Here is a 26,285-nt window from a genome sequence, read left to right on the forward strand (position 1 = left end):
CCAATTAATTTCATTAATGCACTCGAATGGGTAAAATGGATGAAACAGACCTGTAGAAGTTGAAAATACACTTTTAGAAGGAGCTAGTTTTATATCAAGCAGTAACCCAGCACACATACTGAACCTGCATTCTGTAAATAAGATCAGGTGGTCACATATTCACACACAAATCGTCCTGTGGTGCACTCAATTTGTTCATTTTATGTTACTTAGGGACTTCATGAGTTAAAGGAAAGAACGGAGTGCTGTAATAAACTTTGCACAGCTTTTTAAAAACTTTATCAAACTTATGGACAAGGTATTTTTCCTTTGTTTTGCTAAGTTACCATATATTTTATTTATATACACTCTATTACAGCTGTACTGCATGTAGGTTATAAGCCATAGCCACCACATTTATTTTGAATGTGGCTATGACATTTCCATACTCTCTGTACTTTAACTTGAAGAAATAATGGCTGGGTCCTTTTCGTTTCCAGTTGCCACAGTGTGCTAGCTAGTTAGCTAGTTAGTTAGTTAGCTAGCTAAGACATTGTATCTACTGAGCTGGTTAGCAGTTAGCCTAGCTGCCACAAAGCAACTTCTCCTCTGCTTAATACAATGGTGCCCTGAAAAGGGAAAAACATCACATACAAAACCAAAAACATATAGTATTAGACAAACACAGTCACACAGATTATGAAGGAACACAATCATTACGTAACTTAAAATCCAAATTCTCTGTAAAGCATTAAGATGGCTATTATGGGGTGCTGTTAATTTGTGGATTTTGAGGCTGGTAACTCCCTTCGTTTCCTGGCTCGGTCCTAATGAGAGCCAGTTTCATCATAATGTTTTTGATGGTCTATATGACTGCTCTTAACAACACTATCAAGGTGAATAGGGATATTATCTCTCTATTTAGTGGAGTAGTTCGTGCCATAATATGGATTAGAACATTACTCAAATAGAGCAATTCACTGTATTCACCAACTCTACCTCTTCACAACTTTACAACTAATGCCCTCAAACACATTAAGAGGCAAGACATTCAAGTAATTAACTATTGATAAGTTCAGTACAGCTGTTAACTGAAAGCCATTCAAGTGACTCTACCTCATAAAACTCACTGAAAAAATACCAAAACGTGCCAAGCTGTCAAGGTACTTCTAGAATATATCTAGAATATATGTAAATCTAGAATATAAAACTTTGTTGTGTTCAACACTATTCTATTTACTAAATTCCATTTTTTTTTCCATAGTTTGGATGACCAAGGTGTCTAAACTTTTGTCTGGTACTGTATACTACTATTTAGCAACAACCTTTTGGCTCTGGGGAATCATTAGATAAAAAAAAAAAAAAAAAAAAAAACCAAACTGTAAGCAGGTAACATTTAGAGAGTAAAGGTTATGTGTCTAGAGGTGCATGTTTTGGCACTTCACTAATCCCTCTACTACAGAAGGACATTCTGAAAAGTATAATAATGCTGCCCCCTGGTGACAATATTCACCTATGACATACCAATCTAACATTTCTTTACCTTAGATACAGTTCAACAAAATGATAATTAGAAGCAGGATTTAAAGCTCCCAAATATCACACAACCCTATTTCCAACAATTGGTGTCAGCTTTTGTAGTTATGAGAGCAAAGGGAGGCCCTACTAAATATTCATAAGAGGTTATGTCAGTCAAAAAAAAAAAAAAAAAGACAAAAAACAGTCCACACAACACTGGCTGGTTCAGGGTGGAAGATGCCACCAGTTAAAACACCTAAGGACATTTTTCTATAGTCCAATCCATCTGTGTCTACACGAATACTGATTTTACATGCTGAGAAGTCAAAATTTTCATTAGTATTCTGTTAGCTGCAGCCACATCAATATAGACAACTGTTTAAGCTACACATTTATTCAAAAAAAAAAAAAAAACGCAACACCACACAGGGAAACTGCACATAATCTTTTATTCAGGCACAAGGAGGGACCATTGTTAGGTTCACCTTATTGGCAAAAATCAGTGTTTGTCATTTTTAGCACACACAGTCACAAAAGTCTCCTTTTAAAGTGCTCAACATGTCAAGTATTATCAGATAACTACATTCACGTAAGCAATTTAAGTGATCAATAATCAGAAAAGAAAAGGCACCAGTCGCAGACATGGCTTCACATGTATGGCTCAAACTCTGCATCTAAAAATGAGCAAACCAGATGAGGGCATCAGGAGAACTGAAACCCTCTGCACTGAAAAACTCAACCTCATCCAAATGAAGAAATGGAATCAATGAACACAAGGTGCTGCCACATCCAGGTAATACTTTGTGCAATAAGTATGTAGCATGAACCTTTTAAGTAACTGTAAAAATTACCATGTAAACAATGCCCAAGAGCAACATACTTCAAGGGTCTAAACATGATGGCTAAGACTGACTTGCTTATAGACAGGGACTCTTAGCATGCATCAGCAGGTTCACCACAGACTTAAAGTGCAACAAGCGCAATGTAACCGGTTGGCCAAACGGATCCAAACTGGCCTCTCCATTGTGTGCCTTTATATTATAGCAGGTTAGTTAAGGACACTCAGTCCTGGTACAGCAGAAAGCCTGAGAAGGTGCTGTACTTCCAGCTGCTGCCATAGATGGCGCCGCGGTGGAGACGTAGCCACACCTGGTCACCGTGGTACAGCTGGATCACAGCGTGGTTGCTGGCAGTCTCGTGGTCTGGCGCACCGTCGTTGGCGTAAGCAGACACCATCACTTCCTCATTGCGCATGAGGTTGATGTAAAGCGGCACGTTGACTGCCAGCTTGAGGATGTGGAAGATGAAGACGTAGGTGCCCGCAGCCGGACACGAAAACCGTCCGGAGGAGGCATCAAAAACATCTCCCAGGTTGCTGTGCAGCAAATCAAAGGCAATTGGTTGATCCAGAGTGCCAGGGGCAAAATTGGCGGTGCGGGCAGCTGAGAAGGCCACGCGGAGCTGCTGGGACACTGGATAGACGTGCACAGGCAGTAGGGTGTGTGTACCCTGACCAGCCACTGGCACCTCCAGGGGTGAGATGGAGAGGGAGTCACCGTGGCCAGAGTCCAGCAGGTATGTGCAATCCCGATCTGGACTGCTCACCTGAGAAGAGTCACTCCAACCTGCTGCAGCAGCAGAACAGAAGAGCAGAGGAGGAAAGAAGAAAATAAATACAAAGGATTCATTAGAACCAGAGCTGCAATGACCGGTCAAGATGATACTACTTTCACAAACAAAACACGCATCAACATTAGATTTAACAAACCCCCAAAAAAAGAAAAAACATGCTATGGCTATTGTATGGCTAAATCCTTTTACAAAAGTGTGTTAAAAAAAAGTAGATTTAAATAAAATACATAAATAAATACAAGTAAGTAACAATTTTATTACAGAAATGAAATTTGCTTGGCTATTTAAACATGGCATTTTCTGTCATTTATGAAATATGGGTGTCCTGCAACTCGATGTCAACCTGTAGATATACTGAAGTATTGCAATGTTTTGCAACACTGAATAAATTATAAATAAATAAACAAAAATTTAGATTTTTAATTTAATTAAATATTTTGTGTTTTTAATCTAATGGTTGTTTTCTACTATTTTACTATTGTTTCAGATTTAATAAACAGTAAATAAAGTGAATAAATGTGTTTCCTTAATTTTATTCATCGGATAAGAACCAAATAACTCTTGCCAATACGCTGCCATAAAATACTGAGACCATTGTATTAGATAGAGGAATGGCTCTTTGGCTAATCCATGCACAGAACGCTCTTAAGCAGATTGTAAGCAAGAGAGGTGCTTGTTTTGTATTACCAGCCACTTTCCTCTTTGGAGTTGTACCTTGTACATTTGCACAAAATTATTTGGACTTACACTTGGTATAAGCTCTGCCACCCCTGTTTGTGCAGTTTTGAATATGGAGAGTATTTAGCACGCACATGGTGTATTACATGGTACAGACATGGCATCTGATGTAAAATTGACTTCATTTAAAAACAATGATTTCTTTTTAACTGTGTCTAGTTTACCTTTTAAATAATTACCATATGAATTTTAAGGCACATTAAACATTTTCTGGTCTCTTTTCACACACAAGGTGCACTGGATAAGGCACATTATGGGACACTAGAAAGGAACAGGAGTGTCGCCATGTTTCCCTTCCAATTCAGCAGGTCTTGCTGCTGAAGGGTGGGGGGGGGGGGGGTAGTTAGAGTTAAGTAAAGCTAAGTTTAAACTAATTCTTTAAAACAAAAATAATAAAATAAAGTCAAACAAGCACTTGATGGTAATCTACAGATTTCCCCTAAAAATATTTTATTTGGGTGAGTAAAGTGCTTCCGTGTATTTACAGTGAGCCTAGATTCACCAATTTCTCCAGCACTAAGATTAGAGCATTGGCAGCTAACTGCTAGTAAATAGGGAGGTTAGCAGGTAATGCTAATACTGCTCCAGCAGTGCTAGCGGGGATAGAAGCCGGCTACAACCCAATAATACTTACCTCTGAACAGCAAAAGAGCTAGTGCTTAGCAGCTAATGCTACTCCAGCCCCAGTGGTGGAAAACTGAACTGATACTCTTGTATAACACTGTACTTCAGAGGAGTGAAAATGCAGTAAAATTCATACATGAGGCACACCTCACACAAAGGATTTAGTGCACCTTATAGTGTGAAAAAATACAGTAATGTTGTATAGCTTGTACATAGGTCAAGTAATATTTATAACCAGGGTTTAGGCAGTTTCATTTATTTAAAAAGAAAAAAAAGAAGAAAAAAAAGGGACATACCAGCAGAGCTGTTCCTTTGAGCTGCTGGCCCTCCAGTTCGTTTATGGTTCAGCTGATAACCATTTTCCTAAAAATAATCATGCAAAATATTTTACACCAGCTCTGAAATGACTGATTTACGGTCATTCCTAAATAACAGAAAAGGAGTGTCTTACCCGTGAATTATACAATAATGATCCAGGATCTCTGTGGGTCTGGCCAATGTAGCCTCCACCAGGGGCACGCATATTCACCCTGAGGACCTCATAATCACCTGAAAGTTAAGTGTAAAAAGAAGGTGAAATGTTTAAAGTAAAATAAATTAAAGCACAAAACTGAGCACACGGGCCGAAGGAAAGACATTCAAAAAGTGACATGAAACAGAAAAGGTACCTCTTGAGGACCCTGGTGAGCGGTAGGAGTGTGGAAGGCCCCTGCTGCCACGTGCCGTACCTCTGAGTGTGTTACGGGGGTAATACGGGGGCTGGCTGAGGCTGGACTGAGGCTGAAGGGCAGAGGGTGGGCCTGGAGACGAATAAACTTGACTGGTCCCACTGAGATCACTTTCCGATAAGTACGCACTCTCTTAAAAGGTAGAAAAACAGTTTAATTTATTTGCACCACAATTCTTCTCGTAAGATCATTTTTTAATGCTCAAAATCAACAGCAAAGAAAAAAAAAAGAAAAACTGCATTACTGCATCGAATTGCAGAACATAACGAAAAATTTTGAGATAAAAATTTTTGCACCCCTAGTGGTGGCAGGTTTATATTCTATAATCAGCAGCACTGATTCCACATTTAAACAGTTGATGGGTCTTCAAAACATCTGCTAATGCTTCTGCTTTACAAACTAAATCAGCAGAGGCCCAGTGTGGCAGCAGGTAAAGATTGGACATTAGACAGCACAACCGTATGAGGTAGTATTGCCCTTTACAGGGTTATGCCCATACAACTATTGTCTGTGGATGAAAATATTGGGCATTCTCTCCCTTTTGTTTATCAAAATGTGTGAACTCAGTAACAAAAAAAAAAAAAAAAAAAAAGTACAGTAAGTAAGAACACAGTACCCATTTGCAGATCGTCTTGGGGCAGGCTGAACTCCGGTGGGGTCTGCGTGCTGGCAGTAGTGTAGCTCAGACTGCTTGCTGTACTATAGCTGAGACACACGGATCCTGAAAAGCCACTTTCAGACTTCAGCTCTGAACTCACTGTTATGGGAGGCTCCCCACTGAACACCTGGCCCAGAGAAAAGATATTCAGGACACAGATCTTTGTTTTGGTTTTAAAAGGTGTACTGGCTTTGAATAGAGCTGTGCTCCTCTGTGCTCACTCACAGAATGCATGCTGTCAAAGGGAGAAGCATTAGCCATGGTGAGAGATCGTCTGCTGGGCGGGGTGGTGAAGGACTGTGCTGAGACAGGAGTTGGCATTTCTCCATTACAAAGCTTTCCTGTCTGTTATATGCACACACACCACATTAGAAACTGAGGAGGAGGTGTGGCTACTGAAGATGCAGAGCAAGCAAGACCATTTCTCCAAATGACTCCAGCATTAAATGCCCTGACCTGTTTAGAGTTCTTGTCCTCCAGAGGTAGAGAGATGCAGGACTCTCTGCAGTAAAGAGGTGGAGAGGTGAAGCCTTCATCTTGTTTGGCCTACAAACCACAGCAAACCATAAAAATTAGACAAAATTCATATTCAATGGATAGCTACTAAATTGGTCCCATTAGAAAATAAACCAGAACGCTTTGAATGTTGTTCTAAGGTGCCCTCCATGTTAGTTTTAGCAGTGTTAAACATACTGCCATACTAACTTCCTTTCATAATGTTTAAACCAGCAATTGTAGGCTTGTTTGGTGTGTTCACATTTGCAAAAGAAACTATTGTTCGGCAGTCTGAGATGAACTGACAACACTAAAACTGAATCCTGTATAAACAAAGGGCATTTTATTCAAGTTCAATTGTTGCAAGAATCCTGCATTTACCTTCTTGCACTTGCCCCAGACTGGTATAAGTAGGCCTGTTACAATGACTTTTTTTAACAATATTTTGTCATTTTTAGACCCATTTAATGCTATTTAACAACCACAATTTTTTTTTAAAAAAGTCGACATTACAGCTCATTTACTTTAATTGGTCCTTCTTGCTAAGCAACACAATGGGCAATACTTAGGCCAGCAAAAGTTAGAGGTAATCCATATACTGTATGAAAAATCATAGCAAAACTAACTGCAGACAGCTGGATTGTGGGACTTACATTGGGAGTATCTTCAGTGTGTAACTCCAAGCCACAACTGTCTAGAGTCTGATTGCCATTGATCAGAGGGATTTTGCCATCTCCAGAGACCACACGTGCATGCAGTGGAGTAGACTGGAGGATAACAGGACAACAGGATAAGTGACCACAGTATGTGCAAGAGCAAGTTTGCATGCAAACAACTTAATAGGACATTTTGTAATCTTACATGTTGATTCTGAGTCAGCTCATCAGCCAGAGGCTTCTTCTGCTCTCTCTGTGCTGAGGGACAAGAGACATTATCTTTAGACATCATATGAAGAGGGGGGATGCTTATACCACAGCAGAAGTTATGGTACAGAAAGCAATCATGTTAAACCATAAACTTGCCATGAACCCATTAGAGTTCCTATTGCATGTCATCCTTCCAACAAAATTACTAAAACTGAAAGTGTATGTAATAAGATTAAGAAAAAAAAGTTTGGAACATGAATGTAACTAAACTTAACTAACTTTACCAAGAGGACTAGAGCCAGGGGACAGATGAAGCCTCAAGGACCTGCCATTAGTGGGAGAAGCCTCTCCATCCAGCAAAGAGTCCTAATCCATGGGGGAGAAAGGTGCAGGTAGAGCTGGATATTAAATATTTAATACATCACATCACACAACCTAGAGCTGCTACTAATGGCAAGTCAGTCAAACCAATCTAAATGGAACTACAACTGGCTGATCCATACCTGTATGAAGCTAAAGGAGCCTGTGATCTGATCCATCAGGTTGTCCAGCTGCTGTCTGCGCAGAGTGGGGTCTTTGGCTAGGGAAGATGGGGAGTTAAATACCTCCACTTCAGCATCCTATTGAAACAGAATGGCTTGTTGATGGATGCAAGAAAACATGGATGAAAAGTGAGTCAATAGTAAAAAGAGCACCAACTTACACACTTTGATTCCTGGCTTCCTTTAGTTTTCCTCTGCCGTTTCTAGGTAACAAATGGGAACATGGTAATTGTGATTTAGGCTCAGTTAACCTGAAACATGGCTCGAAAGCAAGTGATCATACACCAATAATAAGTTCAAAATTCTTGCAGAAAATTAAAGCAGTTCCCACCTGTTTGGAGTCAGCAGCAGGGTTCTTCATAATAACTGGGGTTTTTGGTATAAATCCTGCTGCTCCTTTCCAAGGTTTCTGTAATACTGTCTGGGAAGGCCTTGGAGCATCAGAAAGCTCCATATCCCAAGAATCTGGAGGTTCTTGTTCCTTCAGGGCCAAAAATTCTGCCCTCCAATTCGGTGGTGGAGTCACGTCCCTTTCTTCCCCACGACTGTTACCAGTGAGGACTGCCTCAGGTGAGTAGCGTCTGTTTAGAAACTGGCATCATTCACAAGTTACTGACTGCAACTGTTTAATTTTGAAGAACACCATGTTCATGCACTGGACTAAAAGGAACGTATGCAGTACTGAGATAGTCAGACCCCACAATTATGAAAAAGAAAGCCATTATGAAATCAGCCACCATTGCTAAGTAGCATCACAGCGCACTGAGGAAAGCGCAGCGACTCGATTCCAATACAGCAGCTCACAGACGCCTTGTGCTGATCGACATCACCCTTTGGAATGATGTGGGGAGAGAAAGCGCCATCTACTCACCCAAAGAGCAAAACCAGTTGTGCTCTCAGGGTTCTGGCAGGCGATGCCAAGAAATGAAGTTAAGAATGAGGGACTTCTAGCACTGTACACATCTTATGAAGTTAATTTTTGTAACACCAAGTTGCCTAGCAAGCCTTTTATATCTCCCCACACCACCTTTCAGGACTTCTCCACCCCTTTAACAAGTCCCAGCCAATATTTTTCCATTTTAAAACAAGGGGAGAGGGAAGAGTGACCAGGAGTTCTAAAAATATCTGAGCATTATATTGTCCACAAAAATAAACACGTATTTAAAGCATAAACAAAAGTACCTGGCTATCTATAATACAGTTCTTACCTTTCGTGAAGGCACTTCATTGGAGTTCAAACTGACCAGTGCTGAAAAAGATTGTACATGTTAAATATGTTTGACTGTCACATACAGCTTCTGTGCAAAGTTTAAGTCTGAAATCCTCACCAGGAAGGCTGCAGGGTGTGGAAGCATTGGGCTTCAGGCCATCCAAGACCCCACTTGTGCATTTTTGAGGTGGTGGGAGGTGATCAAAGAAGCCACAGTCCACCAATCTCAGCAGCTTCTCCTTGAAATGCTTATCTTCAGTAGAAAAAAAGCATAGAAACACAAAAGCATGAACGAAAGGATTAAGAGATGCTGAGACTGCACTCATTATCCACAATGAACAACAAGTCACACTAAATACATAAACAGAATCAACTGAATTTCCAATGAAAACTCACATGTTGACCCAGCAACTGGTTTGTCTTTTCCATCCAGTAGATTTAAATAAACAAAAGAAGCCTGCTCCATCTGATCCTCTAAACTAGGGGACAAAAGACAGACAGCTCTAGAAACAGCAGAGACATTGAAATCCAATTAAAAGTAGCAGATGTAAAAGTACAGTAAGACCCACAAAAACAAGAATGTACTCTTACAAAGGTGTTACATTTCTGATAGGTTAAAAAGAGACAGACTTAGCCTACAAACCTCATTCGCTCGTCCCTCTTACATCCCAGTAATGAAGCCAAGTCTAGCAGGTTCTCCACTTCCTGTGTGGACAGGAATTTGGCATGTTCACGTGCATTGCAGAAGTTCTTCCTGATATCGTCCCTCTGAAGGCTGCGGAGGACATATTGCACCTGCAGCATTATACACAACCGCCTCTGCTCTGTCGATGCCTTTAGAGTCTGTTCACGCCGCACAGCCTTCTTTTGAGCCTTCAGGAGCTAACAACAAACATTTGTTTATAAAATTAATGGATTTATTTCTAACAAAATCAGTAGAACCAGCCCTGCATCTCAATGACAAAAAAAAATTAACAGCCTAAAACTAATAATGGAATAAAATAGCTTAAAAAAATGCAATAAATAAATCAATAAATAAATAAATAAATAAATATCTAAAAAATGTAAATATCATTGAAATGATACTTTATTTTAGAAATGCATTATATAAATGCATTACACAGAGTGATCCATTGTATGCATTTATCTCTTATTGTTGATTATGGCTTACAGCCAACAAAAACAATGAGATTATCAGAAAACTAGATTATGTATATAAGACGAATTTGTAATTTTGGCAGTGTGGGCAGTGTACCAAGTCCTGCTGGAAAATGAAATGTGCATCTCCATAAAAGTTGTCAGTAAAGTTTTCCCACAAAATCTTACAGCACTTCATGCTTACTTGTGCATACAAATTTTATGGAAATGAGGATTTCATTTTTCAGTAGGACTTGGCACACTGCCCCCACACCGCCACACTGGTCTTATATAATATTCTAATTTTGAGACCATGAGTTTTGTTTTTTCATTGGATGTTAGCCATAACAATAAAAGAATAATAAAAATAGATCACTGTGTAATACATATACAAGTTTTACATTTTAAACTGAATTACTAACTTTTCAATTATATTACATTTTTTTGAGGCACTAGCACACCAATGGGATGATACCCAGCATTAAGAACCTCAAAACACACATACACAAAGACTACCAGTTCTTACATCTTGTGTGAGATCACAGAAGGTCTTCTGCAAGTCTCTAGCAAATATAAGGTTGTGGACAACTTCTTCATACTTCTCCACAGCATTCTGTCACAGCAAATATTTGCATTATGTCCAAGAAGGCTAAAAAAAAGTTTATATTTCAAAACAGAAAAAAATAAATAAATAATACCAGTTGGTCTTTATTCAGCGTCTCCCCATTATTTAGTCGTAGTCTGTATCCTTCCAGCTTCAGCTGCAAACAACAAGATGCAAGCAGCAGTTAACACTTGTCAGTATTAATGAGGATATGGGCGGGTGAGGATATAAATAAAACACCCCACCTTCTTTTTCTCAATGTTGCGAATCTTATGCTTCAGACAGATGAGGCCTTCCTCTATGTAGGTTTCATAACCGTGGTAGACCGTGGCGGAGGGGTTGAGGGCAAGCTGCAGGGCTGTGAAGGCTTGAGGGGACTTGGGGCTGCCATCCAGCTCTATGTCCCCTTCTTCAATGAGCTCTGAGGGAGCCAGGGCATCCAAGGCCTGAGGTGGGGACAGGAGAACCATGGTTCGACTCTTTCTAGAGCAGAGGAAGACAAGGTGTGCAACATTAAGATGTGAGGAAGGTGCCGCATCAAGCTCCCAAGCATAAGGCATATTGGCTAAAATATATAAATACATAAAATTGACTAAATAGGTCATACATATCAAATTTGTGTGGACCATCAAATATCATTAGTGTTAAGCCTACATGAACAGGCACTGGCCTGGCCAAAAAAAACAAACAAAACAAAAAACAAACGTGGGTTCTCTGCTGAAACTTCAAGACCAGCTTTTTTTGCTGGTAGCTGATTACAGATGGTCAAAGCAGGGCATCCAGATTAAAAAACATACTTCATGCTGGTAAGCATAGTGCATGCTGCATTTGATTTTGGTCATACCGGTTATGCAGGTTAACTAATTGAGCTATGCTATGGTCAATCAGGACAAGCTACAAGTACAAGTAATTTTCTAGCACCTTCCATTGATGGTGTGGCTATTTACCTGAAAATATTAGGCCCATATGGATGAATGTTCACTTCTTAACATTCATTTATAAGCTGCCTGACCAGAGGAGGATGGGTCCCCCTTATATTAATTTGCCTTGAGAAGACATGCTGTAATACAAGATACAGATTAGACCCCAAGGTTTCTTTTTCCATGTTCAGAGTTGCCAGGTTTGCCGTTTTCCCACCAAATCGGGCCTGTTTGAAAATCCAGCTGCGGGTGAAAATTCAGGGGTTGCGGGGTGCACTTTTTTGGGCTACTTTTAAAAAAGTAACTGCAGCAACCAAAAAAAAAAAAAAGTGGGTGTTGCTTTGAATGTTACATGAACACGGCGGACAAACGTGTATAAGATACTAAAATCAGTGTTCCTTGATTGCAGCAATAAGATCCATGAGAGCATAACATAAGATCCATGAGGCAGCAGGAAAAGGAGAGCTAGAGAGAGCTAAAGTCACACTAACCAGAAATTACCAGGTGATGGAAAAAAAAAAAGTTAGGAGAAGTTCAAGAGAGTTCAAGAGAGGCAAGAACAGAAAAGAGTAAGTAAGCCCTACATATTTTTTGCTAATGATCCGTTAAATTACTGTTAAATGTTCCTGACTAGTATATAAAACTTATAAAATAACTAATAAAACACTACTGTTACAATATTTAAAATGACTCAGATAAATAGCAATACAGCCAATAAATCCAAAATACTCTTACATAAGTCTTATATAAAAAAAAAAAAATCACTTGTTTTGCCATTTGCGTCAAACGTGTGACATATAAACGTGACATATAAACGTGTTACCACATCTTGTCATGCTGATCTTGCTTATCAACCAGCTTAATGGACCTAGTTGACCATTTAGGTCTTGATGGACAGCCTGGTTAGATCAGTCATACTTGAGCAGCTAAATCTTCAAACTTGAACAAAAACATACCAAAAAAAACAACCAGTTTTAACCATTTGATCACAGGCTGATTACTAGCCATGCTGATCACTAGCTATCCTTTTTTGTTACAAGTGTATAGTATACAAGTATATAAGTAGTATAGAAAAACACATGGCTAATAGTCTGGAATCTGGCCACCTCTCACAGTGACTATGCATTAAATAGTAACTGCAAGAAGAGAAAGTACTGAGTCACTGAAGGATCCACTATTAATGACTATTACAATAAAACAGGATCTAGTGAACCAGCTCAGCTTCATTTAATAGGCCCTAGCCTATTTTTAAACACACATTCCAGTTAGCTAGACATACATCTTGATAATTAAAGAAAAAACATCAGATATGGTAGTCATAGCACAGCAGCCTATAGCCTACATGCTACAGGCAACTTTCAGTGGCTCTGACTAAGCAGTTCGAAGAGATTCATGCTTCTACAGTTTTCCAGAATCACCCCAACCAAAGAGAATCCATAACAAACACCCAAACAAACAGCCTGAACCACACGGTCACATCACTCAGCTGCAGGTTATCCACATACACTCAGCGTGCTGACTTAAGCGGCTAATAACCCTGAGGCAGCAGCAGCAGCTGCATCCTGCATGTATGTGAGAAGTTATTATTATTATTAATAAACAGGCACTGAGTGACTCACTGACCTCGCGCGCTCCTCTGGTGGTGAAGGTGGCGTGTCGGGCCGCAGTGACTGCAGGTCACTCATTCACAGTGAGCAGCGGACTGAGGGGATGAAGGGGGGGTGGGCAGAGCGCGCGCTCACACGCACGCTGAGTTTAGCACGCGGCGGCTGTATCGGAGAGGCCGGGCGAGCGGCTCCCGCACCTTTTTATGCGCTTCATCAGCGACCGGCGGCCAGCTGACCCTCCAATCATGACGTCAGCACGCACGGGACCGGGGATGCTCGCGACACCGCGCGCGCGCTCACACACAGAGAAAGAGTGAGAGAGAGATTCTTCCTCTCATATATTTTTTTCATTTGCTAAAACATAAAATTGACAAAACCACACATCCTGACTGAAAACACCTCATACATCCTGCAAAATGAAGCACTGCCACCAAAAACTACATTATAGCTAGGGGTGGCAAAACACTGAATTAAAAAAATATTAAAAGAATACAATACTGCAACAAAATGAAAATGTAATTTTATTATTGCAGGCAATATATGGCACACCCCTAATTGAGATATTAAAAAAAACAAGAATTCTCTCAGATTTGTAACAGAAGTCAATGATCCAGAATGTCATGATACTAATAATACTCTTCAAATATTTTCATATATCCAGGATTCAAGTAAAATTAATGATACTAGATAGATATAATCTGTCTCTAGTAGATATATAATGGGAAATAAGAACAGTTAGATTTTTTCTTAAAAACTAGTACCCTGATGTGATGATTAGGGGTGAGTAATATTGCACGATATTTCAGGGTATAATATCGTTCAAAAAAAAAAATGTTGGCGATGAAATTGCGCACGATACGATATGGTACTTACAAACTTTTTCACCAATTACCACACACTTCATTCATATTTTCAGATTTCTGTTTAACCAAATACACACTGATAGGTGTGGAATAGGTGGTGGGACAAAAAGCACTCTCATCTTTATTAAGCATTGCCCGGGAGGAGCCGGGAATAAAAAAAAAAATAAATAAATAAATAAATAGAATAGAATACAAAATTTGTTTGGTAAGCTCATTGACCCTTGACCTACACACACAGGTGAATCATAATATGAGAAAGGGTTAAGGCGGCCAGTTGGAAGTTTTTTCTCCTCTTTGCATCTTCTCTGAAGAGTGGCAACATGGGAGCTTCAAAACTACTCTCAAATGACCTGAAAACAAAGATTGTTCAACATCATGATTTAGAAGAGGGGTACAAAAAGCTATCTCAGAGATTTCAGCTGTCAGTTGCCACTGTGAAGAGCATAGTGAGGAAATGCAAGTCCACAGGCAAAGTTCCAGTTAATGCTTGAAGTGGCAGGACAAGAAAAATCTCAGATAAGCAGAGGTGAAGGATAGAGAAAACAATCATAGTCAACCCACAGATCAGCTCCAAAGGCCTACAGCATCATCTTGCTCAGATGGAGTCGCTGTGCATCGTTCATCTATTCAGCGCACTTTGCACAAGGAGAGGCTGTATGGGAGAGTAATGCAGAAGAAGCCTTTTCTGAGCACACGCCACAAACAGAGTCGCTTGAGGTATGCTACAGCTAAAGCACATTTAGACAAGCCAGCTTCAATTTTGAATAAGGTGCTGTGGACTGACGAAACTAAAATTGAGTTATTTGGAGGGCGGTATGCCTGGCGGAAAAAGAACAGCATTCCAAGATAAACACTTTACTGCTACCCACAGCAAAATTTGGTGGTGGTTCCATCATGCTGTGGGGCTGTGTGGTCAGTGCAGGTACTGGGAAACCTGTTAACGATGAGGGTCACATGGATTTCAGCCAATATCCGCAGATTATTTGGAACAATGTTTGAGAATCAGTGAGAAAGTTGAAGTTGAGCCAGGGCTGGATACTTCAACAAGACAACAACCCTAAACACTAAACTCTGCTCAAAATCTACTAAAGCATTCATACAGAGGAACAAGTACAACGTTTTGGAATGATCATCTCAGTACCCAGACCTAATTATTATAAAAAATCTGTGGTGTGACTCTCATTGGAAGCTATAGGAAGAGTTTAGAGGCCGCAAAAGGAGCATCTAATAAATATTGATGTAATTTTTCTGTTGGGGTGCTCAAATTTATGCACCTGCCTAATTTTGTTAAAAAATTTATTGCACACTTTATGTAAATCCTATAAACTTCATTTCACTTCTCAAATATGTTAATTTGTTATATGATAGATTTAACTGAAAACGCTGATCCGAACTACCAATGATTTATAAAAGAAAATCATCCTACCACTGTACATATACAGATCATTTTTACAAACATTTAAAATTTTCTGCACTTCTTGTGCCCATATGAGAGTATGAACTTCTCAGAACATCAATGAATCTCTTGGCTCTTGGTTCACTGTCCTAAACCATTGACCAAGCAAATACCTTTCACATTTGCTGAGGACAGCCTCTCATAACCTCTTTTAGAGGATAACATCCTCCTGAGAAGTTGACACAACTGTAACAGAGCGTGTGTGTTCATAAGTTAGGACTGTTTACTTACAACAACATATTGTCAAATGCCGCACTGTATTCCAGTATTTATCTGTATATGAACTCTAATCATTCACCTTCTGAACAGAGACAATAAATAAAAACACAACACAAACAGTGGTAACATCACAAGCTACATTTATTGAGGAACAAGTAAAAAGTAGAGTATGTAAAAAAATACAAAACCTGCTTCATATATTTCTAATAAGGTCAATACAAAGTGCATAGCTACCATACATGCCTGTAGAGTACAACGACTAAGGGACTACGCAGAAAGGAAAGAAACAGGTACATTTTGGGCATGATTTTACCTGAAGGAAAAAAATATCATAATTATAATAATAATATACAGTTATATTCAGCATATTTTTCAAACAAAGTTGAAATGTGAAATCTGTGTAAAAATCGTGAGCTGACAAAATTACTCCTGCTGCCATCAAAAACTGATAAAGACTTAAAAACCATGACAAATAAATATAAAATAAATAATACACAAACAGAATATCAAAACCACTCAGTTCATTATCATATTTACAAAAGAGTGAAGTAGTATACTGATGAAAGAGACGTAGACATAGACATAGAGAACCTTTTGAGAGTTACGCATATTCGGCACAACAGCCGAAAAATGGAGAACCTGTAGAGATCAACTTGAGTCGTTCTGTAATAAATCAGTCTCCAACAGAGCTGCCAGCACCAATCCAAACACTGGTTTACAAACAGAAAACAAGCACAGAAAACATAAAAATGGTCAGTCTAGATGTAGAAAAGTTTTGGCCATTGCTGTAACTGAATTTATGTTTTAATGATCCTGAACTGATTAAGGCATTTAACTGGGAAAAACACGTCATTCTCGTATGTCCCCAATTAGCCAGATTGTGGCTCACATCAGTGACAAAATACCAGTTACAAACATTCCATTTAACAAATACTTAGACTCAAATACTAAGAACTCATGACATGATGAGTTAGTACTGAAAACGAGTCTGAAATGAGTACTGAATCGAGCTGAAGGTGTACTAAGGGTAAAGTCTACTCTATAGTGCCATCTGTTGGAATGCAAAGGAAATTCATGCAGGTTGTACCTTTTTCACCCAGACTAATTCAAATCAACAGGATTAAAGATCTACCTGGACACAGTATTTAAAAAAATCTTACAGGTACTGAACCTTTTAGTCATTTTTGATACAGAATACAGAATTCAAAGTTAAAAATACAGAAAAATGTCCCTACCGAAACCGAAAATTAACAAGTATCTAATTACACACAACAAACCTAAAAATAGTTTTAATCCTTATGAAACATAAAAAAGTGAAACAACCTTGTCAGTATAGTATATACATATACAGAAAAGCCAGGAGGTACTGTTTGTGAAACTGAGTGTAATCGGTGAAAAGAATCAATAAAATACAATTTTGTATCTCATTCAACAAAAATGAAATTCAATTCTAATTCAATTTTAACACAACTGACTAAAGATCTGTTCTAGTTCACAATTCAAACAAACAAAAAATATTGGATATCTTAGAACAGCACACTGCCGTAAATTTATTTTTGTCATTTTTCTTTTTTATCTACAAAAATATAGATATATTGTATATACTGTATCAAAACCTGCCCAAAAATCAGATAAAGCAAAATAAAAATAATCTAGAACTCTTTAGAAGGCCATGCAGTTTTCATGCAGAGTCTTTTTAGAACAATGGCTTGCTTTGCTTTCATGCATGATGTGGATATTGCTGATAATGTACACCTCTCAATATTTACATTAGTACATGAGAGTTGTTTAAGAAAACCCTTACAAAAGGTTTAGGGTTTTTTTTTTCTTGTCTTTGTTTTTGGTTGGGTGGTTTTACTTAGTTTTGCTTAGTTTGTCTCAGCAGCACAGTAACACTGAGGAGAATGTGTGTATGTGCAGTAAAACACTGACTTGAGATCAGTTTTGCTGACTGGCCTACAACGTCTGAGGTCAGAACTGAATAGAGAGAGAACTTTTGCTGAAACCAGCACTCAAGTTCCAAGTCTAGAAGAAAAAACAAGGCCTGAGACACAGAGACAGACAGAAAGATAAAAAAATAAAAAAACAAACAAAACAAAGTCAGACAGACACCAGGATAGAGACGGATGGGGCTACCTTACACTATAGCCCCTTTCACACATACCATTATACTCTGGTATTTACCAGTAATTAAACAGAAAATACTTCAGTATGAAGCCAACATCCAGGTGTATGTGTGAACAGAACAGAAGGCTTGAAGATACATTACCAGGAAATACAGCACGACTAGATTACAGCCAGCTTAAGAGAACAGTTGTGAGACACTTCTGTTTTCTGACAGTGTAGCGAGCTAAAAAATGCCACAGGGGTGTGTTTCGGATGTGGTTCTAGAGCAGTTTTTCTCAACACTGGTCATGGTGGCACTCTGCTCTGCATATTTGCATGAGCTTATTAGTTGAATTAGGTGTTTAAAAAAACATTTAAATGTGCAGGACAGTGTGCCTCCAGTACCAGCACTGAAAAAAACACTGCTCAAAGTAGCTACCGGACATTTTTTAGAGATAGGAAAATCGAGCGAGTGTCCTGGGGTTGAGTTTAAAAGGGGCTTATGACACGAACTTTAGGTACAACTTGGGGCAGCAATCATACAGCTACATATCACCTACATAACAAACGCTTGGAAATCAACATAAAGGATTATAATAAAGGCTTATTCCAGCTGTCAGCAGTTAACATTTTCTGTGATAAAATGGAAACACAATGGACACTAGCACCCATTTCAACATCAATACACTTGCTGGAGTAAGCCTTTATAAATCATTATGTATTATGGTTTATGTCAGTCTAATGTAAATGCCATATAGCCTACAGAATGCTGCTCTAGAGTAAAGTGTTACAAATAAAACAAATATTGTTACATTACGAAAAGTGACGACAAATCAAATCAATTCATGAAAATGGGATGTAGGATAAAACAAAAAAGTCACAATAATAACAGAAGGCATGAACAGTATGGAGAACCATTAAAAAATACATACAATAAAACGAAACAATGAAACACAGAAAAAGAAGTCCACCACACCAGCATCAGACGAAACAAAAAGCTGCTCTTGGATTGAAGGCAATCTGAGAGGAGTTCTTTAAGAGCGGCAGAAGACAACAGTAGCCCTCAAACCCTCAAAGGCTTCCTTAGAATGCAGCATCAGTTCTCTTGGAGTGGAGCCATCACCACTCTTCCTCCTCTGCCTCTGTTTTGACAGGCAGAGGGGGAGAAAGGGGCGTGGCAAGCGGAGAGGCCAGTGGGCTCTCAACAGCCTGACCCTCTTCTTTCACCAGGTCTACATCCTCTTCCTCCGGCTCATCCTCCTCTTCTTCTTGCTCCTGCTCCCGTTTCTTCTGACAGCAGGGCTTGAAGAGATGGGGGTCAATCAGCACCTCTCCAAAGCGGCCTTTGTAGATGATGCCGCAGCAAACCCGCTGCCTGGAGATGGTGAACACACAGTCAAAGTAAGCAAAACAGCACAGCACACCAACTCTGATTACAGAATTTCACATTATTTTTAGTATTACAGCCATTCACATTAGATTACTAGTAGATTATATATTAGTATTTATATAAATATAAGTGGTAACAAACAAAAAAGTATATTACAGGTGCATCACGATTTAGAGCACCAAATAAAAATGCTGAGTAGCTCAATAACTTTTAAAACACAAAGTTTTAAAAATAAATTAAGTGGTACAGGGAATGGGTGATTCCATCCAAACACCAGTCATGCAAACAGCACTAGTAACGCATTGCTGTTTTATGTAAATTATGCAGTTGTTACAGAAAAGAATATAAGCCTAGAGCCCCTGTAAATTTTCTACAGTTTGCAGCTTGTTCTTAACACTTTTTAACAGCTTAAGGGGTTACGTCTCATAAAGCACACCTTTTCCAGTATGTCAGGTCCAGGAAAGAGAAGACCGGAGATCGGGTGGAGCCAGGAGTGAGCTCAGAGTCAGAACCATCGTCCGATTGGTTGCTGTAGCTTGGAGACTGGGCAGGGCTGGCACTGGAGGTAGTGCTGTGTGCATCAGAGTCTGTAAATTAGAGAGAGAGAGCTTGGAACTAATGTTCTTAACATCTCATCAGCAGTTTTAAAAAATTACATGAAGCTGCTTTGCAAAACAAAGATACAATATAAGGGAATGGAACAGGGCAGAGGTTGATGGATTTAAAGTGTTTGGAAGACTAAGAATGATAAAGATACATTACGTATTTTTAATTACAAAATTAGAAACAAAATATTGTCATTTGACCAGGGGTGTCATATCAAACTGTCTTTGATGCCATTAATTAAATTCCATGAAAGATTTATTTAATACAAAATATCATTAATGCACAAAAGTGTTCTTACTGTTCCTTTTCAGTTCGTTCTGCACTCGGCAGATTTGACTTGGCCTGATTCTCCTGGTGAGAGACTTCACTTTCTTGGATTTCACGGTCATCTTTAAACTGGGTCCGCCTCGCGCATCCACCACCTGAAGAATACCAACAGACCAGAGATGATAAAGTCCAATAATATACAATTATACAACAATTCAGAATACAATTCAGAAATATTCTCAATGAATGTTTGCAGTTCATAAACCTGAGAAATAAATACACTTTCAGGGATTATCCTAAAATATAACCAATTAAATGCAAAATAAAATGGCTAGATGTATATCTTAAAAGAGATTTCCTATGCTAATTATAGAATTACAAAGTGCCTATTCACTTTGTTGTATAAAAACAGAGGGTTTACAACCAGAACCAGATATGTTTTAGTCCAAATGAGTAACTCTTATTTTCAGCTAAAAAAATTAGGTCTTGGTAAAAATAATATTTTTTTCCGCTTATCATACAGAAATTTACTTAACTTCTATATTGCCCATTATGTCTTTACATAGGAAGCTGGAAAAAGTCAACTTAACAGTGGTTTTATTTGATATTTATTTAATATTTATTATAATGTCTGATTATTCTTAATAATTAAAGTATAAATATTATAATATTTCAATACACCCTCTTTAATAGGGTGTAACTGCATTAATATACTATTTTACTTACATGATTCCAGTTCTTTTTGGATCCAACCGGAAGCTTCTTCCAGCGTTTAACCAGCAGCACGCAAGCATTGCAAATTTCACCAGAGCGCGTTTCTCCAAGACTGCAGGAACAGACCAATAAATAAATAACTAAATAAAAACACAAATAAAGAAACTTTTCCTCAGGGAAAAGCCACAAAAACTGTCAACAAATTACATACATTCCACTGAAACACCCGCTTTCATGTGAAGTTATTGTATTATGGCTTCCCTTAGGGCATGTACAATAAAGTCTGATGAAACTGACAGCTCACACAATTAGTACTCCACACAATATACATAATAATGAAATGATTATGCAGTAGTCTGACAGCATTACCTGCCTGCCAGACTACTGCCTAATAATAGAACTATAATGTGAAATGGTCCTCTTTCACCTACTCACCCAAAGCAGCTCTGGAAGTCTCTCTCGTAGCGTTTGCTGTCTGTGAAGCGTGAGCTGGAGGACTTTGCCCTGCAGATACAGCAGCCGTCCAGACTGCGGTACATCTTCGGCTTATGAAAGCCAAACATCTACAAACAGAAAATGTGAGATAAGCAATATTGAAACTGTAAAAGCTGTGACAATAAATCACTACAGTTTAATCACTACAGGCCTGGTGTGCAGCCAATTCAAATGAAATCAGTGTGATCGATCAGCCTTTTTTCTTGCAGACTCAGCTCAACGATGCAACACATCTTACATGAAATATGTTCAATATGTTCAATCTATGAAACAAGTTTGAAGTATTATTTTAAAAATGTGTTCTTTGATTGAATTTAATTAACTGCACTGGATGTGAAAAGCAGCAGTACTTCAATATTTCCCATTATGCAGTAATGTACCTAATATACAGTGAGGTACAGAAGTCTGAGACCACATTTAAACCTGGAAGTATTTGTGGATTATTATTCAAATGTAAGTAAATGAGTGACATCAGCCTTGTTATACAACAGTACAAAAATATCAGATTTGTTAATGTTGTATCTTCACTATTTCCACTAACTCATAATTTCCACTAAAACTACATATGTAATTTTTAAAGATTGTATTTTCACTCAACCTATGCTGTCATTATCACTGGTAAAATTTTAATCTTAAAAAATGTGTTTGTGAAGTCAGAAATTAAAATAAAACATGTATCCAGTTCTAAAACAGACCAATTTCTTATAATAAACCTAATCTGAAATTTATGCCATATTCCTGTTTACACTTTTTTCCTGACTGATGACTGATTCCACTGTTGTTTTACTATAAAAGGTTTCTGTTGCCAAATTCCTGCATATATATTTATTTCACGTTTGACGTGAGGATCAAATAATCTATTTATAAACTAGATAAAGTGTGTGCTCTTTTCCTTTCAAAAGAGAGGGGGATAGGTTGCTTATACAAGTTTCAGTAACATCAAAATCTGTAACAGTAGTTAAGTAGAGATATATGATTGGCATGGTGGATAAACTGATGGACTATAACACTAATTAGAGGAGCTGACAGCCTACCTATAGCACTGCAATGTAATAACACAGAAACTACCCATGTTCTTATATTGGTTCAAGAGGTGGGATATGTTGAACAGCCAGTTCATTGTGTTGACAAGGGTCACAGTTTAATGAACATCTTCAAAGGCCAGAACATGCTTTGATGGGAGAAAGCTATTTAGGAGGCACAAGGATAAGTCTTAATATTAGGTAAGGATTAGATTGGTTTAGGTAAAATGTATATATTTAATAAACTAGGCTATTGTGTCCAACCAAAAACCTTACATCCCCATTTTTCACTTTTGAAATGATGCAAAAGTGTTTTTGTTTTGTGTTAACACAATGAACAAATATAAAGTTTGTTCCTTCTTTTTCTTTTGCCTGTAACACTTGCATTTTGGACAAAACAAGTAAGCAGCATTTATTCTCTGAACAGCTGAACTCATGGTTTAAATGTAGTCTTTCGCTGTTGCTAAAATGTTATATGAATAAAAAAGAAATAAGAAAGTCTGTCACTCAAAATCTTCCCCAATGAGCCTTGCAGCTACAGGGCGAAACTGAAGGAGGAAATTTTAGACATCAAACATGTCTTGGCTGATCCACCACATCTGAGTCAAAGGGTAAAACATTCTTTTAATGCAGACTCCTGCTGACTAATCCCCCAAACAGTACACCATCATGAATCATTCAGAGAGAGAGAGAGAGAGAGAGAGAGAGAGAGAGAGAGAGAGAGAGAGAGAGAGAGAGAGAGAGAGAGGGCAGAGGCAGTGCCAGTCAGAGGGAGAGAGAAAGAGGGAGAGAGGGAGATTGTTATAATCACTCTTCTTGTTACTGTAAATTATTTATTAGTTTATTTTGTATATTTATAGTATTGCACTGTTTATTGGTTAAAACTGTTATTCATTCAGACTTTGTAATCTTTTTAAATTTTGCCAATCTTTGGGAATACCAATATTACAGTATTTGTAATGTCAATATATTTTTGTGGGGGGGTGAGGTGAGTCAGTGTCAGCCTGTAGTCAGACTGAGTGTCTTTAGCATCGCGGCTAAAGCTAAGCTCGACTTGTAGCTATGTTCTTAAAGCTACACTTTACTACAACGTGTCCCCGGTATTATTATTATGTTTGATAATAATATTACAGTATGTGTCCCCTTTTGTGTAATTCTAGTCTGTATTTTAGGCGGTGAGTTTCTCCTTTCGGGTGGTCTCTGTCTCCTTCAGCTGCCTCTGACGTCATTTTAAACATGGCCGCGCTTTTCTGTGGGAAGAAGGGACTCCGGACTGGAGCACCGGAGCCCCCGAGCAGCGGCGCCGCCGAACCCCACCCAAACCCCGCGTACCCCCTTCAGTTAAGCCCCCGGGCTCCCCCAGCCCGCAGAGCGGGGCGCTGCGAGAGGTTTTAGAGCCGAGCAGCGAGTTTAACATCAGCAGCCTCCTCGCGGAAGCATGGCGCGAGCATACACACAGACATGCGCGCGCACACGGGCACGCTCTCGCGCCACACGGCGAATTTCACAGCGCGGGGAGATTCTCTGTACTAAAACACGTGCGCAGATGATCAGGCTGGGAGAGGTCCGTAGAGTAAGAGCTGCAGGTGGTTCTGCTCGCTGGATCGCTGGTGGGGTTGGCTGTTTGTGAGCCTCCTGAGCTGAGCTGCTCTTTGTTTTCCAGACAGCGGCTCTTCATCGCTCTGCCTGGCCGCGCCATCAGCGCCTCAGCTCGGCTTCAGCGTGGCGGCAGGCCGCTGAGGGGGCGGAACCGCAGCGGTGCAACACCAGTGCGCTGCTGCACAGTTATTAAAACTAACCCACCGCTTCTCAGACTTTATTTTTAAATATGTAAAATACTCTTTAATCATGTTTTTTATCGTTTATCAAACTCAAAGTCAAGTTCATCAGCTATAAAAGACGATTTAATAGATTGACCTAGTGTTTTTTTATTGATAAATTATTACTGCAGTGTAGAAAGCATCGTGACCAAAATATAACTCGTTAGGGAGGTATAGTTCAATCCTAGATTCAATAAAAGCAGACCAGCAACTGCAAGAAAGGCCACACTATTTTACCTTCTGCAGTTTATTCCACTGAGTTACTTTACTTTATAAACTTTCACACTAATAATATGGTTGATTTGAGTAATTACTCAAATCAGTTTTCAACTGAAGACCTTCCCAACATAGTTTACAATTCCAAATGTATCAGACCAAGGTCAACTCCCAGGCCTGAATCACTGAAAGCCCTTGTTTTTCACCTCCTCTGTATATGTGAGGTCAACTGAAAGTTGCCTTTTGATACAAAATATTAAAACCACCTGCTTCTGTATCTGTGCCGAATAGAAGGAGGGCATGGCTCAGGGTAAGCTCAAGAGAACTCCAGTTATAAACTAAACTACTCACACACACACACACAGAGAAGAAGAGGAATCCAGGGCCTGCTTTTACACAGTACAATCCCTTTATTATTTTATTGATCATGGAATTATTTGTGTTGAAATAGTCTTTAAACTAAAAAAAAATCAATACAAGTGGGTCAGAAATCCTCCTATAGTGCAGATGCGTAGGCGATCACCTGCTCTGGTTAATTATGAATGCGGGCAGACCGGCGCTCAAAATGCAGGTTTGTTTTGAAGCACACCCACCGACAGAGAAGTAGGTGTGTGAGACCACACACACACTAGCACACTGCACACACACTCATGCAGCAAGAACCCGAACACTTCAGCTTGCGCTGCACCAAGTCAATATTACAGCCCAAAGCCTGCAGAAACGAGCTAACTGTGTACTAAACACACGTTTATAAACGATCTGTGCGCACAGTGCCCAATGCTCGCGCTGTGTTGGGCTGCTTATGGGACAAGTTGATGGCCGCTCGCGCTGAAGTAGGCTATAGCTGCTGCGCACGTAACTCGCCGTGATGGGAACGCCGACGATGCATTTAAAGGGACGAAGCGGTTTCTTAAAAACATACCCAACAACCAACCCTGCAACAAATACAAACACAACAGTTAAGCAATAGACAAAATTTGAGCTCGCGGGATCAAAAGTCAGCTATTAGAGAGAGACGTGCGCGCCTTAAAATGGCATGCGCTGTATGGCGAGCAGCGCACGTGCCCGATGCGCACAAAACCGACACACCGCGCACACTGAACCGCGCGAGCACTTCACTAAACACCGCGAATAAGCAGCAGAAGTGTCTTTCACCAGCTATACGACGCGTTTCTGACCGCCGCGGTCCCGTGCGCGGAGTTGGGTATCGCATTGTCACACTCAAACTTATTTAGGGGGCCTGTCTCTCTCTCGCTCGCGCTCTCTCGCGCTCTATCTATCTGTGGATGCACTAACAGCCCTCAGCTCGCGCTACTTCATAAAGAAAGTGTCTCTCTTACCTCGGCTGTCTCGGAAACACGTCGGTCTCGGTCCCGCGGATAGAAAAGACAGGTAATTGAACTCCCTCTAAACGCGACTCATAAAACAATGCGCCACTGCCAAGCACGCCGCTCCGTCCTGCCCGTCTCACTTTCTGTCTGCCCGTAGTAACGCGTGTGCGCATGCGCCGCGCGCCGGCCTCCATTTTCTGAATTTCTTCAATCAACCTCGTTTGCATACGTCGCTGACGTCGCGCCGCGTCCACGTTCTTATTGTCCATATATGGAAGAGAAATTACGCGGGAAACGAGGGCGGGTCCCGTTGCTAGGACACGCAGCGTTTCAAATCTGAGCGCTGCGATGCGGGTGGGCGGAGCCGCCGGCCGTTACTACGGCAGCAGCTGCGCAGATGTTAGAGCGAAAGGCAGCTGCAGCAGCAGCAGCAGCATGAGAGCAGGAGGAGGAGGAGGAGGAGGAGGCTAGACCTGGATTAGCACTGTTAGCAGGAGTGCTGCTGGCTCAGTGTAACATTTA

The 26,285-nt window shown here is 39.7% G+C and overlaps 2 protein-coding genes across 4 annotated transcripts; both read right to left on the minus strand.

The window, feature by feature from the left end:
• Nucleotides 1-1,929: 1,929 nt before the first annotated feature.
• Nucleotides 1,930-13,441, minus strand: caprin2 (caprin family member 2). 3 transcript variants are annotated; one of them, XM_007233688.4, is made up of 21 exons: nt 13,275-13,441; nt 10,977-11,214; nt 10,826-10,888; nt 10,654-10,740; nt 9,634-9,872; nt 9,387-9,469; nt 9,109-9,243; nt 8,989-9,029; nt 8,112-8,372; nt 7,942-7,983; nt 7,742-7,858; nt 7,523-7,604; nt 7,234-7,286; nt 7,026-7,139; nt 6,334-6,423; nt 6,103-6,222; nt 5,836-6,004; nt 5,160-5,351; nt 4,943-5,040; nt 4,788-4,854; nt 1,930-3,122 (listed from the first exon to the last, which is right to left on the minus strand). In XM_007233688.4, the coding sequence occupies exons 1-21, from the start codon at nt 13,334-13,336 to the stop codon at nt 2,560-2,562; spliced, it is 2,916 nt and encodes a 971-aa protein (XP_007233750.3). In that variant the 5' UTR covers nt 13,337-13,441; the 3' UTR covers nt 1,930-2,559. The 3 variants fall into 3 exon arrangements, with proteins under 3 accessions (XP_007233750.3, XP_007233749.3, XP_022527422.2); XM_007233687.4 differs by having other exon boundaries at nt 1,930-3,125; XM_022671701.2 differs by having other exon boundaries at nt 1,930-3,125; nt 10,977-11,210; nt 13,275-13,381.
• Nucleotides 13,442-15,919: 2,478 nt separating this feature from the next.
• Nucleotides 15,920-25,934, minus strand: sinhcaf (SIN3-HDAC complex associated factor). Its single transcript, XM_007233685.4, has 6 exons — nt 25,773-25,934; nt 21,315-21,442; nt 20,892-20,991; nt 20,197-20,320; nt 19,729-19,879; nt 15,920-19,277 (listed from the first exon to the last, which is right to left on the minus strand). Exons 2-6 carry the CDS (start codon nt 21,440-21,442, stop codon nt 19,022-19,024), a joined length of 759 nt encoding a protein of 252 aa, XP_007233747.2. The 5' UTR covers nt 25,773-25,934; the 3' UTR covers nt 15,920-19,021.
• Nucleotides 25,935-26,285: the final 351 nt, after the last annotated feature.

This window comes from Astyanax mexicanus, chromosome 2 (assembly GCF_023375975.1).
Source record: "Astyanax mexicanus isolate ESR-SI-001 chromosome 2, AstMex3_surface, whole genome shotgun sequence".
Lineage (NCBI taxonomy): Eukaryota > Metazoa > Chordata > Actinopteri > Characiformes > Acestrorhamphidae > Astyanax > Astyanax mexicanus.